Source organism: Artibeus jamaicensis, unplaced genomic scaffold (assembly GCF_021234435.1).
Source record: "Artibeus jamaicensis isolate MK-2021 breed Jamaican fruit bat unplaced genomic scaffold, CSHL_Jam_final contig_1998, whole genome shotgun sequence".
NCBI lineage: Eukaryota > Metazoa > Chordata > Mammalia > Chiroptera > Phyllostomidae > Artibeus > Artibeus jamaicensis.
In genome coordinates this window covers 23,567,181-23,585,402 of record NW_026521407.1, presented here as the reverse complement: position 1 = coordinate 23,585,402, position 18,222 = coordinate 23,567,181, and the positions used below count along the sequence as shown (strand labels likewise).

At 55.3% G+C, this 18,222-nt stretch overlaps 3 protein-coding genes across 6 annotated transcripts in view; 2 read left to right on the top strand and 1 right to left on the bottom strand.

The window, feature by feature from the left end:
• PSMD11 (proteasome 26S subunit, non-ATPase 11) overlaps positions 1-5,507 on the top strand; it is a 36,040-nt gene extending 30,533 nt beyond the window's left edge. The window contains exons 9-14 of the mRNA XM_037143318.2: positions 1,065-1,127; positions 2,591-2,716; positions 3,161-3,196; positions 3,455-3,506; positions 3,801-3,943; positions 4,071-5,507. Of these exons, the coding sequence (XP_036999213.2) occupies positions 1,065-1,127; positions 2,591-2,716; positions 3,161-3,196; positions 3,455-3,506; positions 3,801-3,943 (420 nt within the window). The 3' untranslated portion in view covers positions 4,071-5,507. The remainder of the gene's footprint in view (positions 1-1,064; positions 1,128-2,590; positions 2,717-3,160; positions 3,197-3,454; positions 3,507-3,800; positions 3,944-4,070) is intronic.
• Positions 5,508-9,229: 3,722 nt separating this feature from the next.
• CDK5R1 (cyclin dependent kinase 5 regulatory subunit 1) lies at positions 9,230-12,568 on the top strand. 4 transcript variants are annotated; one of them, XR_005082209.2, is made up of 3 exons: positions 9,230-9,728; positions 10,011-11,376; positions 12,054-12,568. XR_005082209.2 is itself a non-coding variant. In XM_037143317.2 (2 exons), exon 2 carries the CDS (start codon positions 10,153-10,155, stop codon positions 11,074-11,076), a length of 924 nt encoding a protein of 307 aa, XP_036999212.1. In that variant the 5' UTR covers positions 9,230-9,728; positions 10,011-10,152; the 3' UTR covers positions 11,077-12,568. The 4 variants fall into 4 exon arrangements, 1 of the variants encoding a protein (XP_036999212.1); XR_005082207.2 differs by having other exon boundaries at positions 10,011-11,953; XR_005082208.2 differs by having other exon boundaries at positions 10,011-12,229; positions 12,482-12,568.
• Positions 12,569-15,184: 2,616 nt separating this feature from the next.
• The window catches only part of MYO1D (myosin ID), a 334,697-nt gene continuing 331,659 nt past the window's right edge, over positions 15,185-18,222 (bottom strand). The window contains exon 22 of the mRNA XM_053655662.1: positions 15,185-17,379. Within this exon, the coding sequence (XP_053511637.1) occupies positions 17,223-17,379 (157 nt within the window). The 3' untranslated portion in view covers positions 15,185-17,222. The remainder of the gene's footprint in view (positions 17,380-18,222) is intronic.

Here is an 18,222-nt window from a genome sequence, read left to right as displayed (position 1 = left end):
TATAAGAGGAGCACCTTTTGGTGCTTTGTACGTTTAAAACATATTTATTTATTTTTAGAGAGGGGGGATGGGAAGGAGAGGGAGAGAAACATTAATGTACAGGAGAAACATCAGTTGGCTGCCTCTTGCTTGTCCCCCACTGGGGGACCTGGCCCACAGCCCAGGCATGTGCTCTGACTGGGAGTGGAACTGGTGACCTTTCAGCTTGGAGGAAGAGGCCTAACCCACGGAGCCACACCAGTCAGGGCTGGTGCTGTGTACCCTGATGACAGCTTTTAAGCAGGAGTCAGACTGTCCTAAAAAGATAAATGTTATCGGTTTCTTGTTGACTTGAGGAGACTTGATAGCTTGGTTAGGTGCCTTTTATAACTAGGTTAGAGGGTACCCTCAACCATTAATTGTACAATCACTATGGGGTTTTAACATACAGGGTTTATATGTATGGTTTTGATGCCTCAGCCCTAATGAAAGTAGACCTCAGTCTGTGCTCTGTAACAAACCTAGCAGAAACGGTGTTGCCAAAGCACAGGTGTGATCAGGTCCAAGGGCGGGAAGGAGTCTTGTTAAGACGTGGGAAAAGAAATCACAGTTCTCTGGTCATTCTTGTCATCTTTGAAGAATGCTCTGCTGGGGTCTATTTTTTTGGAAAACTTTTTAATTCTTAGTATTTTTAATTCATTTCAGATTTCACAGGGAAACTGGTTGGCCCGTAGTGGTATTCCTTAAAAAAAATTTTTTTTTTAATTTACTGACTCGAAAGAGAAAGAAACATTGATTTGCTGTTCCACTTACGCATTCATTGCTTGATTCTTGTATGTGCTCTGACTGGGCTCGATCCTGCTACCTTGGTGTGTTGGGATGAAGCTCTGACAGCCACCTGAGCCACCTGGCCAGGGCCACTGTGGTATTCTTGTGGCTTTTCTTCTCACACTTCTGAAGAGTGTTGTGGGGCAGGCTCTTCTTGCAGCCAGTTGTTGGGATGTAGCATACTGCTTATTAGACCCGTTTGGGGTGGGGTGTGGGTGTGCGGAAGATACCACTTTCATTGTTTTTCCTATTCATAGACAGAAGCGTTAAAATGTGTGGCCCAGGCTAGCAAGAACAGATCACTGGCGGATTTTGAAAAGGTAAGCATGAAATTGGGTTGGTAGGGAATGGGTGGAGGAGAGGGGCATTTAAGTACTTTAAAAAAAACCTGTTTTTAACTAATTATAGTTTTACAAAAAGCAAACATAGTATAGAATTATCCCATATACCATTCACCCAGTTTTCTCAATTGGTTATATCCTAATATGCATATCAGAACCAAGAGATAGTTAAGCAAAAATTACATTGTACAAAAGTGCTTATATACATTACTCTTTCGGTCTCAAAAATTCTTTTTGTCGCCCTTTTTTCACTGTCATTTTTCATGACACACCTATTATCTTCATTTAATGGTTGAGGGATCTGGGATTTAAAGAGGCTTCCTGAAGCCACACCGCTCATACGTGTCGGGGTCGGACTCCAGGCCTTGCACGTGTTCTGCATGGTGTGGTCCTAGCTAATTCTTTGGCTCCAGAAATGCCAGGTCTGCTTCTCCTCTGTGGACAAAAGAAGTCTTGATGTGTACATCCAAGTGTGGGCCAAAAGGCCCTTCCTCAGGAAGACAGCCTAGGCTTGCTTTGCCTCTGGAGCCTTTTACTCAGTGTTTAATTCAGGAAGGCTCGGAACAGGGGAAAAGCCTGTCTAAGCGGTGAGGTGAGGCTGACCTGTTCTTTTCTGAACCTCTGTCTTCTCGTCTGACTGTAATGGTCAACTTACTAAAAACAAGCCTAGATCTCGGAAGAAAACCTGACTGTGGGTGGAGACTGCCTGATTCATCATCTTTCTGAAGGTTTCTTGCCGATTTCACTTTCGTTGGCATGGTTTCTTAGCGTCCTTTAACACTTCAGAGCACAGCCAACATGAGCTGGGCTACTGAGACCATTACTACAGGTAAATCAATCACATACATGAATAAACAGTCTAGATCATTGTATCCCAAAGCGTAGGGTGTTTGATGGAACACTTCTGTTGGGGCTTCCTCGGGAAACGGTCTGTGATCAGACAGCTGGGGAACACTAGGGCTGCACTGGTGTTTTCCTAGAAAGGCGCCGACTGCAGAGCCGCACTGTGCTGGCTGATGTTGCTTGTAAAACTCCAAGAGCTCTCTGTGGAGCTCAGCGTTTCTTATTATTTAACCCGAGACCCCCCCCCCCCACACACACACAGAGACCCTGTTTGTTCTGTGGAATATATGAAGAGAACTGCGCATGTAGTGAGTTTGGCTGACAGACTGAGCCTCTCTTGGGGCTTCCCTGGTGTGAGCTGTCAGCATGAAGCTTTTGGACAGAAAGATGGTGCCTTGGGTGGCTTCATCTTTTAGTTCTTGATGTTCCCTTTCTTCTGCCTTCTGTCATGGCTGTTCAGCGTTCCCCCCCGCCGGCTTCCCAGAACTGCAGTCGCTCATGCAGTTCAAGGGGCCAGCGGACTGCTTAGGGAACTGGCAGAGTAGCATGGCTCTCAAGTGCACCTGGGTGCCGACCTCTGCGGCCTGCTCTTTTGGCAGGCGCTGACAGATTACCGGGCAGAGCTCCGGGATGACCCAATCATCAGCACGCACTTGGCCAAGCTGTATGACAATTTACTGGAGCAGAACCTGATCCGAGTCATTGAGCCTTTTTCCCGGGTACAGGTAAGAGCCCTCTTGGGGACTCCAGCTCTTCTCCGGAGGGGCGGGGGTTTCAGGCCAGGCATCCCCCCTGCATCCCACAGCCATCCACGGTAGGAGGTGCTGGTGGGCAGGGGGTGGGCAAGGGGCTGCCAGGAGTTTGGGATTCTTGACAGGGGACAGGGGTCAGGGAGAGGGATGCCAGAGGGTGAGGCGGTTGAGATCGCCCCTGCTTGTGTTCAGCGCAGCCTCCTCCTCGCTTTTGTGGTCACCACCCATGTGGTCGGTGTTTTTTTTTCTGGGCGTGTGGGATGGGAGTGTGTTTACTGCCCGGGGTGACGAAGGCAGATGAGTAGAGCATGAGAGACCTGAGCCCGGCCACGGAGAGTCTGGCCCTGTGGAAACCCTCCGTATATTAGAGGCCAAGATACAACTTTCAGTGTTGGTGTCTCTTCACTTTCCTTTTAGATTGAACACATATCTAGCCTCATCAGACTCTCCAAGGTAAGGAGTCCCTGAGCGTGTCTTGGGGGTGGCGGGGAAGGGGTGTGTGGAGGCGCTGGTGTTTATGCTCAGTGGGCCTTGGAGAAGAGCTCCCAGGCTTCTCAGTGGGGAAGGGACGCTGGGCGCGGAGCTCGAGCTGCACTGTTGCTGTTTTGTTTCAGTCCCTCTGCCCTGAGACCCTTTTAGACAAGGCGCTCATGTCGGTGTGATGTCTGACTAGCGGGTGCTGGTCCCTTTAATCAAGTGCTTTGATTTTAGGCCGATGTGGAAAGGAAATTATCACAGATGATTCTTGACAAGAAATTTCATGGTGAGTAACAGTCACACAGGCAAGGGGGCCGGTGGTGCTGACAAGTGGTCGAAGGGGAGTCGTGTTCTTGTTAACTCGGGAGATGTTCCCTTTGTTTCACCTGGCGGTTTCCTGGGATCCTTGCCTGTTGTACCCTGGGGTGAGAGTGCCTAATAAACACACACTAGTGGAGCCGCGAGATGCGCTGTTTCCCTCCTTTCTGGAGAAATGAGGCAGCTAGGGAGTGGGCGACTCTCAAAATGCTCTTGTGTCTAATCCCTTCTTTTACATGGGTTGCCCTTGTGTTTCCTGCAGGGATCTTGGACCAGGGGGAGGGTGTCTTGATTATTTTCGATGAACCCCCAGTAGATAAGACTTACGAAGCTGCTCTGGAAACAATTCAGAACATGAGTAAAGTAGTGGATTCTCTCTACAACAAAGCCAAGAAACTGACATAGGTGAGTGCTGGCTCCTGGACCAGGCCGGGCGGCGCCGTCTGCGGCCTGTCGGGACTGAAAGCCGCCTGCTGGCCGCTGAGCTCCCCGATTAGCTCCCCGATTGACGCTGCTCTGTCTTCTCTTACAGAGTTGGATCTGTAGCGGTCCTTTGGAGAGTGTGTGTGGCGGGAGAGTGAAACCTTTGGGGAAAATGCTAGGAGATTCGTTTTTTTTTTTTGTTCTACTTTTCGCTCGGAAAGTTTTTAAATCCTCATTTGGTGCATCTGTATTCCAACCAATAGGTGTGCCAGTTTTCATGTAATCTTTACTGGCCCAACTTGGGAGTGGGGACATTGCTTAAAAAAAAAAGAAAAAGAAAAAAAAGGATATTCTAAATAAAAGGAAAAAGGCTTACACTACCTACAGCTGTGCTCTCTGCCTCCTGGGCGAGGGCCGCCCGCCGGGCGCCCCACCAGCCGCAGGGGCTCCTGACCCACCTGCTGGGCTCCGCCTCTCTTCCTCTTCAGAATTGGGTGTTTGCCTAACCATCGAAGCAACGACTTTTTATTCTGTTTGTACTGAACCAAAACAACTGTGTATAGACTGCTAGTTTCTTTTTTTATTTGAAATGAGGCGTTTTGGTGTTCTTTCCCCTGTCATACGGCCTGTCCACCCAACTTTCCTCAACAATGGCCCCAGCAGACTGGCCGAAGTCCTGCCGCCGCTGCAGCGCAGCTCCACGCCGACCTGTGCAGGAACGGGGAGGAGGCCAGGAGCTGGTGTCCGCCAGGCCACACGGGGGCGGCGTGGGCCCTCCAGGGGCCTGCTGTGCATGCGGCCCTTTTTAACACAGTGAACTAGATTAGACGTCGGCGTTTTAATTGCCCCTCTCCTCTGCTCTTCCCCCCTTCCCCCTCTCTACCAGGAGACCCTCACAGGTCTCCCTCCCTTCCTCCTGCCCCCTGTGGGGAAGTCAGGCTGTCCGACATCCATTAGCTTCTCTCCCTGTCACGCTCCTCCTCTCCCCTGCTGGCAGATGGGTTTGCTCCTTTTTTAAACAGTGAGTATTGGGAATGAGACTTGGGAGTGGGTTTTTTTTTTAAGTCTTGTTGGGTTTTTGAGCAGCCTCATGTCCCCTTCCCAGGGAGCTTTATTTACCTCTTAGAAATGGAGGGATGGGGGGCACTGGGTGGCAGCCATTCGTTACCACGAAACGACAAGGCGTCGCGCTCGGCGCCGGTTCCTTCCTCCTCTCGTCTCTGCCCTTCTCCCGCCTCCTCCTCCTTGCTGGCCTCTTTCACCTTTCCTCCCCTTTCTCAGAGTATCCTTCCAGGTTTCGGAATAAATTTATATTTTGTAAAAGGATTTTGTTGTACTGGGTTTGGCATCCTCACTGAATCTGACTGCCTTTTATTTTCCTCTCCAAAATCAAGTTTTTGTTCTCAGCGTCTCTCCCCATCATGTCCAGTCACTGTTTTGGTTTTGGCACCATCACTATCAAATGTACAAACGGTTCTTGCTAACCAACACCAGGTATATCTGATGTTCAGATGAGTTCCAATAAAAACATTTTTTTTTTCAAAAAGTGTCCTTTCTTGAGTGCTGGGGGGCTTCCGTCCATGTAGGCAGCTGTGTGTAGCCCTCTGGGCTGGCCAAAGCTGTACTGTCTGGTTCGCTTCACGGGAGACCTTTAGATGCGGAGTAAAGCGGAGGGCGGGGGATGAGTCCTGCGGTGGGAAATGGTGCTCGGGTACCTTCCTGGTTTTCTGGGGCAGTGGGGGTTTGGGCCAGTACTCACATGCAGTACTCTGAGCCTGCTTCCGTCTACAGGACGAGGGCGGCGCTTCTGTGGTAGGTGGTTGCGGTTGTATGTGGTTGCGTTTCCATTTGGAATCTTCAGAAGCAATGTTGCCACACTGCCCTTCAGACCCGTGAATGGTTCTTCTGCAGGGCTCTGGGGCCACTGGTAGGGAGGGCTGAGCTCCAGCTGCCAACTCCCCTTCAGTATGAGCAGTGCTGCTGTTCTCTCTTTTCAGGATTGTATCTGTAGAGCGTAACTTGCAGGAAAAATTTTGCTTCAATGAAGGACTTGTAAAGATTCCAAGGGTACCTATGGAGCTGGAGCGCAGGGAAGGGGTTTCCCATGCCGAGGGCAGCTCCAACGAGCTCAGTCTGACGGTGGTGGCAGCCCTGCTGTCTGCTCGCTCCCATTGCAGGTCTGATGACGTCCTGTAGACCTCCTCTGTCCAGTGGGTAGCCCACGAGCCACATGTGGCTGTCGAAGCTCTTGAAATGCAGCTGGTTTGAACCGGGATGCCTTGCGGGTGTAAACCCAGGCCTGACTTTGAAGACTTAATACGAAAAGAATGTAAAATAGCTCAACCTAATTTTTATGTGCTGGAATATTCTGAGCATTATTGGGTTAAATAAAATATATTATTATTAAAATTCACCTGTGTCTGTTTTTAATGTGGCTACTAGAAAACACTCATGTGACTTGCATTTGGCTCATGCAGCAGGTGTTTTTTGGACGGTGCTGCTCCAGACTTTCAGGGTGGCTTCCCAAACTGCAGACTTCAAATAGACTGGGTCTAGGCACAGCTGAGAGGGTGGCCTGGGCCTGGCTCACTCACCTCGGGACCCTTCGGGGTGCCAGGGCTGGCTTCTGTGTCAATAAGATCTTGATGTTGGCGGCAAAGGCTGAGGCCTCTGGACCCCGTGTCTCAGCAACCCTGCTGCTGGTAGGGTTATGTAATCGGTGCTGTGCCGAAGGGCCACTAGGGGCTGCTCTGTGATCCCTGGAAGAACAAAGCGCAACTTGCTCAGGAGCTAGGGCCCAGCCTTGCTTTATTTGGAACCCCTTCTGGAAGCTAGTTGGCTAGGTCCCTGGCCTCCCTCGCGGTGCTAGGGGAAGGGGCTGGGCGGAGGGCAGAGACTCTCCCGTGATACACAGTAGCCCAGCTCAGCAGTGGGGATGACAAGCTGGCTGGACTGGCCTGCAGCTTGAGATAGGCTATAGGATAAATAGGGTGATTGATGGGGGCGGGATTTGGAGATCTTCCCAGCAGTTCTTTGGAAGAAAACAGCTCTGCATCATTCAGCTGGGCCTGCCTTCTGGGTCCCTGATCCTGCCATTTCTGGCAGATTACTGCCCGCCCTTCCTCACCTTGCAGTTGGAGCTGTAATAGAAGCTTGGGGATGGGGGGTGGGGGTGGCAGGCTAAGTGAGCAGAGCTGTGTGGTGCCTTGAGACAGGCAGCGCAAGCACGGCTTGGGTGGATGGGTTCCAGACAGCCTCTCCCCTCACAACAGCTAGCAGGCTGGTGACGCTATCCCATTCATGCTCTGTTGCAAATATGACTTTGTCTTTGACAAGTGTGAGGAAGTTGGGGTAATTTTGCCAAGAGCTCTTGAAGGTGCTGGGGAAAAGCTGGCCAGACAAAGGCAAGAGAGGACACCAGAGTGTGGCCGGGCTGGAAAAGGTCCAGACAAATGCATGCTTCCTTGGTTTGGAAAAGGGAGTGGGGTGGAAGGGAGCTTGGCACTATCCACCGTGAACTGGAATATCTATAATTAAATTTGTAGGGACAGCTAACTAGGTGTGTCCCGATGGTTCTAAGGGGCAGATTACAGCCATGGTAACAGGCTTACTGCACTAGCTGGGTAGCTTACATGGTTAGAACATCATCCTGAGACACAAAGGTTGTGGGTTCGATTCCCAGTCAGGGCACACATAAGAATCAACCAAGGAATTTATAAATAAGTGGAACAACAAATCCACGTTTCAAATCAATAAACAATTATTAAAAGAAAAATCTAAGCATATTTTGGGACATGAGAAGCACTTAACCTTTGTATAACACCGGAATGTAGAAAAGGCAATGTGGAAACGGCCAACTCAGGAACTGGGCTTCTCCACTAGGGGCTGGAGATAAAAAGGTTGGGATTCAGCTTTGACTAAGTCATTGGGCCAAAGGACCTGAAGGAAATTTCTTAGAGCTTCTGACTATAGAAAATGGTTGATTAGACCTCCATTTGAAGGGGGGGGGGGCTTGTACATTGAGGAAAATTCAGAGGTAGGACATTGAGCTACAGCGTCTGTCTTTATCTTCTAAATTAACAGGTTTTTGTGGATGTTCCTGAAGAGCTGTGGGAAGAAGTAGCCCCTTGGGTACAGAGCAATCATTTTATATTATATCATCACCAAGGAACCTAAAGCTTTCAATTGCCACTACTGATGGAGAGATCTCTGAGCAGTACATAGCAAATTCTAGTACTTTCTGACGTGGCACTGCTCTGCATGATACCAGATTTCTGTTCTGCTCAGGCCCGCCGTCAGAGCTGGCCCAGGTTGACCGGCTGGGGTGGGCCTGGGAGTTGAACTGGATGTCCTCATTTCCGCGTTGCCACTTCCTTGCCCCTTGGTCCATAGGTGATCATTCGAATTAAGATGCATTTCCCAAGTCTGTGGTCAAATCTGAATCAATCTCCAGAACCGAACTAAAAGAATAACAAATGAAGGACTGGATTCTTGTCTGTGAGGGCAGCAGTTCCTAACTGAACCAGAATTTCACTCGACATTTAAAAAATTTGACCTGTACCAAGTCTTCAAATTATACATTTTTAGCATGAAAAACATTTAAACCAGTGGATCAGAGGCTAGTTGGGGAAGCAGTTGCTTCAGTTTTACTACAAGAAATAAGAGGGCGAGTGGAAATTTCGAGGTCACATTTGTGATGGGCTTAGTACTGGCTCACCTCAAGCGGGGGCCCGGCAGGGGCCTCAGGTTGGTGTGGTGGGATAGCCAGTTACTGTTTGTGGAAGAGCCCGGAACCGCCTATTCCTCTTCAGCCTGGATTTCTAAGACCCACCTGGCCGTGAGCCTGGGGTGGGGGAACGGAGGTCCCGGACGCGAAGGAACTAAAACCGATGGGACAGTCCGTTCCGGGTGCTCGTGGTACTCAAAGCGGCCTCAGCATAGGTTTCACCTCTCCGGGCCTTCCTCCACGAGCTCCTTCCCAGCTTTTTCGGGGGACAAAGATGTTAAATGGAAGGAGGGAGCTCGGGGCCGAGGTCCCCTTACGAGAACCCATGCGTGGGTTCTCGTAAGGCTAGGTAGCCACTTCTGCCCGGGTTGACCCCGCGTCGCCCGGGCGGGGACTAGGCGGAGAGCGCCCCCACGGCCCGCAGCTGCGGGCGCCGCGGCGGGAACAAAGGCAGCACGTGTCTGGGCGGGGCGGCGGGCCGGGTCCGTCTCCGGCCCCGCCCCGGCGTTTCCCCACCGGCCAGAGCTCTCTTGCTACACGGTTGCTACAGCTGCTGCTGCTGCTGCTGCCGCTGCCGTAGCGGCGGCACCGAGCGGGAGGCGAGCTGTTCTGGAGGGGACCGCCCCGGGGGCGGGGCTGGCGCCGCGAGTCCCCACCGCCTCGGGAGCCCGGGTCCTCCCTGGGGCGCGGCGAGTACAGGCGCCTCGGGCTCGCGACCGCATCCCTGCAGGCACCGCGCGCCGCTCGTGTTGGGGACGGAGGCAGCCCCGGCTCCCGGGCAACACCAGGCCCGTCCGCGCCGGCGCGTGGGCCGCGCGCGCTCCCGAAAGGGAGAGGTGCGCGCCGGAGCGAGAGCGCGGCGGCGGCGGCGGCGGCGAAGGCGGCCGAGCGGGGGGCGGGGCCGCGGCGCCTGCAGAACCTTGGACAGTAGCTCCGGAGCCGCCGCCACCGCCGAGCGCGAGCCCCGCCGAGCCCCGCCGAGCGCCGGGACCGAGGCGCGCATTGCGGAGGGCGCCGAGCGCAGGAGCCGTCGCCTGTTGGGTAAGCCTGCTGCCTCGGGGAGCCAAGGCCAGGGTCGGGGCCGCGCGCGGGGTCGAGGCGGGGGTTTTCTCCTGGGGAGTCCGGAGCTCAGCGGTAGGGGCGGGCGGGGGTGCCGCAGCGGAGGCGGCCCGGCTGTGGCGTGGGGGCGCGGGCGGGGACCGGGAGCCCGGGGAAGGCTCGAGTAGGGGGCCGGGGGTCAGGTCTAGAGGGTCCACGAGGCCGTGGGGAGTAGCGAGACGCGAGCCCCGCCTGGTGCTGAGAACCATCTTGTTTTCCACGCAGATCCGAAGGGGCAGCACGCTTCCCCGGGAGCGCCCTCTCATCCCCCCGGAGGCCGCCGCGGGCTCGGTGAGCTGTCTTTTCCCTCGGGCCGGCAGGCTGGGCGCGCAGGAGCGCGGGCCCCCGCCCGGCGCGCAGCGGCACCATGGGCACGGTGCTGTCCCTGTCCCCCAGCTACCGCAAGGCCACGCTGTTTGAGGATGGCGCCGCCACGGTGGGCCACTACACGGCCGTCCAGAATAGCAAGAATGCCAAGGACAAGAACCTGAAGCGGCACTCCATCATCTCCGTGCTGCCTTGGAAGAGGATCGTGGCTGTCTCGGCCAAGAAGAAAAACTCCAAGAAGGTGCAGCCCAACGGCAGCTACCAGAACAACATCACGCACCTCAACAATGAGAACCTGAAGAAGTCGCTGTCGTGCGCCAACCTGTCCACCTTCGCCCAGCCCCCACCGGCCCAGCCGCCTGCGCCTCCTGCCAGCCAGCTGTCGGGCTCCCAGACCGGGGTCTCCTCCTCTGTCAAGAAGGCCCCGCACCCCGCCGTCACCTCCGCAGGGACGCCCAAACGTGTCATCGTCCAAGCGTCCACCAGCGAGCTGCTGCGCTGCCTGGGCGAGTTTCTCTGCCGCCGGTGCTACCGCTTGAAGCACCTGTCCCCCACGGACCCTGTGCTCTGGCTGCGCAGCGTGGACCGCTCGCTGCTTCTGCAGGGCTGGCAGGATCAGGGCTTCATCACGCCGGCCAACGTGGTCTTCCTCTACATGCTCTGCAGGGACGTGATCTCCTCCGAGGTGGGCTCCGACCATGAGCTCCAGGCCGTGCTGCTGACCTGCCTGTACCTCTCCTACTCCTACATGGGCAACGAGATCTCTTACCCGCTCAAGCCTTTCCTGGTGGAGAGCTGCAAGGAGGCCTTTTGGGACAGATGCCTGTCCGTCATCAACCTCATGAGCTCCAAGATGCTGCAGATCAATGCTGACCCACACTACTTCACACAGGTGTTCTCCGACTTGAAGAACGAGAGTGGTCAGGAAGACAAGAAGCGGCTCCTCCTGGGGCTGGACCGGTGAGCCCTGTGGCCGACATCATGGCTCAAGGATTCAGTTCACTTACAGACACTTAGTATTCAACAAACCAGATTTTATGTACCATATGTGTCCAGCAAAGCCACCGAGGGCCACTCCCAGCCCACCTTCTCTCCTCGGGATTTTCTCCAGCCCTGCCAAGAACTCGGGGCACTTTTGAACTCCTGAACCTTGTGGAAACCCAGGAGATGTATTCAGAGCCACCCAGGTCCCTGACCTTCTACTTTGGGGGATTCAAAGGACTGACTTGCGTTTGCCACCTGAGCCCTTGCTGGACCAGGGCAGGTGAGGCTGTCTGCTGCTCCCTGTACTGGGGCTGGGGAGGTGCCTCTAGCGTGTTGGCCCAGGGAGGGATTGGCGCTCCTGGTTGGGGGCCCTTTTCTGGCTCCTGCTTTGAGTTGTCTCTTCCCCCAGAGGAGCAGCCACCCTGACCGAGCCGCAGGTGGGGTTGCGAGGCAAGATGCTTCCCTAATCCAGGAGCTGCCGGCCTGGTGCAAAGATCCCATCCTGTTGTTTGGCTGCCCACGGCCCTGGTTTGCTCTTTTTTCTTTTTTTAGGGAGAAGGGCTTTCCTTTAGTGGAGACACAGAGCTTGCCTCTCAGTCCCCTGTCCCACTCCCAACCCTGTTGGCAATGAGCTGGTTTGACTCATTAAGTTCTTTTTTTTGGGTCCCAGCTAAAGAGGTGGGGTGAAGCTGGGGGCCACTCCTTTCCTGCTGAGTGTTTCGTTTGGATAATGCAGCTTAGTCACCCCGTGGTGAAGGCCAGGACTGCTGCAGGTGTCTGTCATCAGCTGCTCGCCTTGTGGGGGTGCCGTGCCTGAGACCGAGCCAAGGCCCGCACAGCGCCTAAGGCCTCTTCTTGTGGGTGCAAGTAATTGTTCTGCAGAGCTCGGGAGTGGGGTGTGGTAATGATATACCCCTGCCCCCACCCGTAGCCCTTTTAATTCAAAGCTGTTTCCAGACAGTTCTGAAGACGAAGCCTTGCCCCGCAAGGCCGAGTGAGACAGCTGGATCTCGGAGACAATTACCAGACAGGAGTGGGACTGCTCATTGCTTTGGAAGCCTCTGATTCTGCAGCTGAGCATTTGCAGCTGCTGGTTTTGGTTTCCACTGTGGTCGCTGTGAAAACACATGATGGTACTTAATCAATTTTCTTTCTAATTCTCCCAGATTGGTGGCTTGGGACGTGGGAGAGGACTCAGAGAAGGGAGTGAAGTGAGTCTTCTTCCACAGCCCATCATTCTGGTTTTGGGGAACAAAGACCAGTGTGAAGGCTACAGAGAATTCTCTCTTCCCAGTTCCCCAGGGAGTGCTGGAATGGGGGGCTTAGGGGGAGGCCGAGGGTCATTTTACATAGGATTAGGTCCCAGGTGGCTGCGATTTTTTCAGCACAAGCACTACTGAAATTAACATAAAAAGGAACAAGCTGTGAAATTGAGGACCCGGTTCAAGCGGCCTGGAGCAGAGCCTGCCGCCCGCCGCCCGCCGCAGCCAGTGGTATGCCCCCGCGGAAGGAAGAGGGCCTGCCCCCTGCGTGCAGGAGAGCACGGGCCACAGCTGCGCCGCGAGGCCCACGCCGGGCCATTCCCGGGGCTGCCGGCTAATCCGACGCAGGCCTGCCTGGAGCGACCTGCAGCTGCCGGCACGGACTTCACTGCGGCGCCTCTTCTCTGCTGGGTTGTCACACGTCGTGTCTGTTCAGACCCTGTCACCACGTGTGACCTGAGTGAGGTAGGAGGCCCAGTGGGGCAGAGGGCCCTGGTAGCGTGGAAGAGGGTGGTTTGGTGCCGAGTCTCCAGAGGAGGGGCACGTGTTTGCAGTCACTTGTTCGGCTGGCTGAACGTGGCCTGAAACTGGGGGGTTAAGTTGCATCCACAGGATTGCAGTTTTGTGTGTTTCCTTCTCTTTCTCCATATTTATTTTTTTATGTTTTTGGAGGCGGTGCAAATTTCAGGCGGTGGTTGGGGACTAAGGAAATAACTCTAGTTCCACCAATGTGAATGGGGCCTGTTGTGTTCTCCTCCCTCCCCTTGCACTGGTCATCAGTATTGTGTAAAGGAACTGATACACTTGAGTGTGCAAGCAATGAACCCATTTGACATGCTGCTATGAAGACTACTTTTAGAACAACAAAAAAAAAAAAAAGAAAAAAAAGAAAAAACTAACCAACAAAAAAAAAACCCCTTTATTCTTTAACTGTTGCTTTTACAGTGATATTGTGCATGCGGACCAGGAACATTTTGTGTCTTAAGAAAAATAATCTTAGAACAGATGGCTGTGAAAATTACACCCGTGCACAGCACGAGTCACAGGAATAATAGTTCAGGATTTGGTTTTTCTCTTTCTTGTAAAGCTGGAGGGTTGATATATTCTTTCCATGCAGTTATTAGAATTTAGTTTCGTTCCAACAGTTGTTAAACTTGCAATGAAAAAAAAATGTGCCATTTTTTTCACTCGGAAATTTTCATAGCTGTATATTTGAAACTGCTAATTACGCAACGTGCGATGTATGTTGTTTTTTAGTGCAATTTCTTCTGTAGCTATTCTTTGACCAAACTGTGGGTATTGTTGATATTAATTTATATTTGTCTCATTTTGTATGTATGTGTAGTGTGTTTGTAAGTGTGTGTGGTTTATAATCTGACAAGGTCATGGAGCTCAGTTTGGCTGTAATTTAATTCCCCTTCCCTTATTTTTATTTATTTTTGTACCGTGCTGATTAAATAAAATGCACTGACCATCCATTACATGGACCTCTTTGTGGGCACATCATTCATGAGCAGGCCGGGGGCCCCTTTTATAAATGACTCCTGCACCCTGAACATAATTGGATTTGCGTTATGGGGGAGGGGCGAGGGCTTAACGAGCAGAGTGCGCCGATGTTGAGGTGATTAAGAAAGAAGCTCGAGTTGAGCCAACTCGGGTTTAGCTGCCCGGGGTGGGGCAGGAGCGCTCCCTCGGCCGGCCAGGCCCAGGCGTGCCCTGGAGAAGGCCAGGCTGGCCGACTGCTGCTGGGGCCCCGGGTCTTGACGCCGTTTGTGGAGTTCGGCACCAAGGCTGCTGCCCCCGTGTCCTGGGATGGGCTCTGCCCAGTGCCTACTGCCTGGAGGTGCCCAGACCAGCAGGAGTAGTGTCCTTGAGGCCCAGCCCTAGAGCTTCCAGAGAAGCCTGTGAGGGACGGGCCCCCACTCTGGCTGGACAGGCATTCCTCAGGCACACTGGGTTCAGTCCTAGACCAGTATAATCAAGGGGGTGTTGCACTCGAACGAGTCATAATCTCTCTGCTGGTGGAGGGTCTTACCTTCAGTGTTAAAAATGCTACACTCGAGAGGGAAAAACGAAAAGAAATGGTACACTTGTGAGCGCAACGAAGGGAGCCAACGAAGTGAGGTAGGCCTGTAGTGGTCCACGGGCCCACCCCCTCACGCTGACAGCCCCAGCCTCTCTGTCCCTTCCGGGCGGCACCTGTGGGTTGGAGCTGCCCTGGGCACCAGGAAGGCGGTTCTGCTCAGGTGGCAACTTGGGAGCTGTCAGCCCTGTGACCAGGACCCCTCGCTCTGCTGAGGGCACGTCCCGTGGTCCGAGTCACCGCGCACCGTGCTGCACGTTCTCTCCCGCTGACTCTGAGCGGCTGCAGGGCCGTGGGTTCTAGGCCCGGCCTGGCCTGCCTGCAGCTTCCCACTCCGGGAAGTCCTGATTTCTCCATCACTCGCTCGTGCTCTTGCCACCCCCAACCAGCTGTCCATCACTCAGACCTCTTCCCCAGCTGCAGCTGCAGGAGCCTGAGCCTTTCCTTTATGAATACGTGCGGGAGTTCGGGAGTTTGGGTAACCACCACAGCTCTGGACTTGGAGCCCAGCACACAGGCCTCAGAGCGGCGGGAGGGGAGGTCTGGACTGCACTCCGCCGCCGCCCCCACCTGCCCTCACTCCTTCCCGCGGCCGCCGCCTCAGGCTCAGGTAAGCGACCTCCCACGTATTTGTGCTCAGTGCTCCCTTCCGTCCTCCGGGTCACGGCTGACTGTGTACCAGCTAAAATGTCACAGTTATAGGTGAAGTTTTCCATTACAGAAAAGCAGAACACCTTTAAAAATAAGATTTAATGCTTTATTGCTCTTGATGGTAAATCAAAATATGCTTTAGAAATAGTTAATTTAATGGAAAATAGGAATATATGCACCAAACCATAAACTGCACTTAATTAAATCAAGAGAAACACTTCATTGCACACAGTCTGTGTCCTGGTCTCCCCTCGGTACCCTGGCAGCGTCGCCGTGGGATTGCCCCAGGTCCCCGACCCTCCTTCAGTTGCCACCCTGACTTCTCTTAGGACGTCACAAAGACGTGCTTGTGACAGCTGGTGGCCCTACGGCCCTCAGCTGGGGGCCACAGGCAATGTTGAAAAGCGGGAGGAAGGACCCCCAAACCCTCCTCCTCCTCCCCAGCCCCCGGAAGGCACTCATTTGGCATGTTCCATCTTGGTGTGTCTAAAACATATGTGTGCGTGTGTCTAGTATGAAGCAACAAGTTGGGGGGAATGTGGAGTGGAGAGGCAAGGTTCCAGTTATGATGGTTCACCTAGTGTCAAGGTGACTGGCAAAACCGCGAGCGTCACCAGCCTGGGTGGGCGGCGCCACCGTGCGGGCAGCCGTGCGGGCGGCTGACCCGGCACTGAGAGCCAGCGGGTTTCCAAGGACAGGGCGCCAGCAGGGCTCCTCGTTGCAAGCTGCACACAGCGCGCACGTTCGCCGGCCCTGGGAGGCAGGGGCCGGGTGCAAACAGGACCCCCCACCGCTGGGCCCACCTGGGGTCAGAGAGGTGGCCGGCCCCGCACGGAGGCTGCACTCAGGCATGCGGCGTGTTTTGTGGGGTCAGGGTGACAGGACGAGAGCGTGCGGGGGGAGGGGGAGTAGGGGCGTCCGCGTGGCAGAAAGCGAAGAAACCCTCGCGTGTCCCTTTCGCACCCTGCTGGGCTCCTCCCGAGGCGAGGCTCCCCTCAGCCCCTCCACACACAGGGTGCCCGGCGCCTCTTCTTTCTAGGCTCCTGGCAGGGCGGCCCGGGCGGCCCAGAGGTTCACGGTGTCCCCTTCAGCCGAGACACGGGAGGAGGGTGGTCACAGGAAGGCATCTGAAGGCGTGTGCTGGGCAGAGACTGGCAGGACGGCGCGGCTCTCCTGGCATGAAGTCTGTGTGCCCGGCAGCCAGGGGCTGTGGGGGGGTGGGCACCCTGGCCTGGCCTGCAGCGCCAGGACCCCACGCTCTGTTGGCTGGCTCTCCGCGTCCCAAGGTTCCCGCGTGCTCCCGTCCCGTTCGTAGCTCTCCGCACGAGTGAGACGCCCAGACCCACGCCCCCTGCAACTCCATTTTCTCATTTGTTTCCCGACATGAACGTGGACACAGGGGACACTGCATCTGATCAGCAACCTTGCAAACTGCGGGAGTAAGACGGCCGCAGGCCCGGCTGCACGGCTGGGATGCCCCTCGGAGCAGCCCCACTGCCCTCTCCCAGAGAGGCAGCCCGGGGCGGTCCTGGGCTGAGGGGCTGGTCTCGCAGGTGAACCTGCTCACCTGGTGGCTTTGGCTGGCTGCTGGGGAAACAAGATCCACTGAGGGGCTGAGAAGCTCCCTGCGCCAGGTCACTTGGGGGATGAGGAGTGGCAGGATGGGCTCATGGAGAGAGCAGGGCTACCTTCCCAGCTCATCTCCACCCACCTCCCTGGAGGAACACGTCTTTGGTTGGGACAACTCTGCCCTGGCCCCCTCCCCCACCCTGCAGGGTCAGCAGCTGGTCACTGGGTCAAGGCACAGTGATGTGACCTGGCCAGTCCAGGGAGGCCTTCGCCCACCAAAGGCTCCGTCAAGTTGCCTCTGAGGTGAGATGTGGTCAGGGCTCTGGGACAGGTCATCGGGGGTCTTTGGTTTGTTGACTGGGGACTGTGGACAGTTGGGGCAGGGGAAGATGGAGACCAAGCACAGAAAGCCAGGAAGACCTCAGGGGAGGGGCCTGAGAGGAGGCAGCGAGGGCCCCCTCCCCGAGCAGGGGCCTTGTGAGCTGATTTCTAGCGGGCAGTAGCAGGGGTCAGCAATTAGACCAGGACCTGTGAGGCTACGTGGCAGGCCCCCGGTGAGGGTCAGTTCCCGGGCACGCTGAGGATGAAGCCCGAGCGGTTCTTGGTGAAGTCGGGCTGCGGCTGGTTGAGCCGTGTCTCCACAGACACAGTGCACTTCTTCCCGTGGAGGCTGCACTGCACGGGGTTGGTGACGTTGACTTGCAGGTGGCGCTTCTCACTAGAAGAATCGAAGAGAAAAAGACAGGCGGGCAGTCAGTAGGCAGCCAGAGTGGGGAGTTCCTAGGGCCCGTCATTGGCCAAGCTCCTGTGGGCCTCACGGGGGTCCCAGGGGACATGGGTGCCCTAGGGGGTGTGGGCACTGCAGGACTCGGCGGAGGGCTTGAGAAGCCCCAGGAGGGGTGAGGACAGGGAAGGCGGTGCTGGGCGGCAGCCTCCAACCTGAGTCTCGGGGAGCAGAGGGGCTGGAGTTCCAGCCTTGGGCCGCCGCCGGGCTCCAGAGAAGCCTGCAGAGCTGGACCAGAGCGGGGGAGATGCGGTGGAGCCACAGACACCAAGCCCCAGCCTGAGGCCTGAGTCCCGTGGACATCAGACGTCAGCAGGGGGGCTTGTCGTGAGGGGCCTGGGATTCTGAGGCACAATTATTTTTCGGCTGTCTTTGGTGCAACAGGGAGCCCTGGGAGGCTCGGTGACCGGGGTGAAGGGAGACTTCCCTGCACGCCCCCTGACCAGAGACAGGTCCTCGGGGAGTCCTGCCTGCCCCTGCCTGCCACAGGGACCAGCGGTTCCAACTGAGCCTGACTTGTTTCCCCAGGTGCCTCTCAAGACTCCAGAGCTCCAGGCGGCTCTGCTGGATCCCACGGCTGGGATGCGAGGTCGGCCCCATGTGAAGCCCTGGGGCCTGCACCTGCTGCCACCTGAAGGGGTGCAGCCAGGGCTCCGAGAGGGGTCAGTGCCCGGGAGGCTTTGGCGGAGGTTGGTGTGGCTTCCAGCACCTGTGCAGTAGAAGCAGCCTCCTGTTCTGCAGCTCCTCACACCACCCAAATGCACTGCAGAAGCGGCT

Excerpts from the sequence above, each read along its gene's own strand:
- CDK5R1 (XM_037143317.2), top strand. The coding sequence starts at position 10,153 with ATGGGCACGGTGCTGTCCCTGTCCCCCAGCTACCGCAAGGCCACGCTG.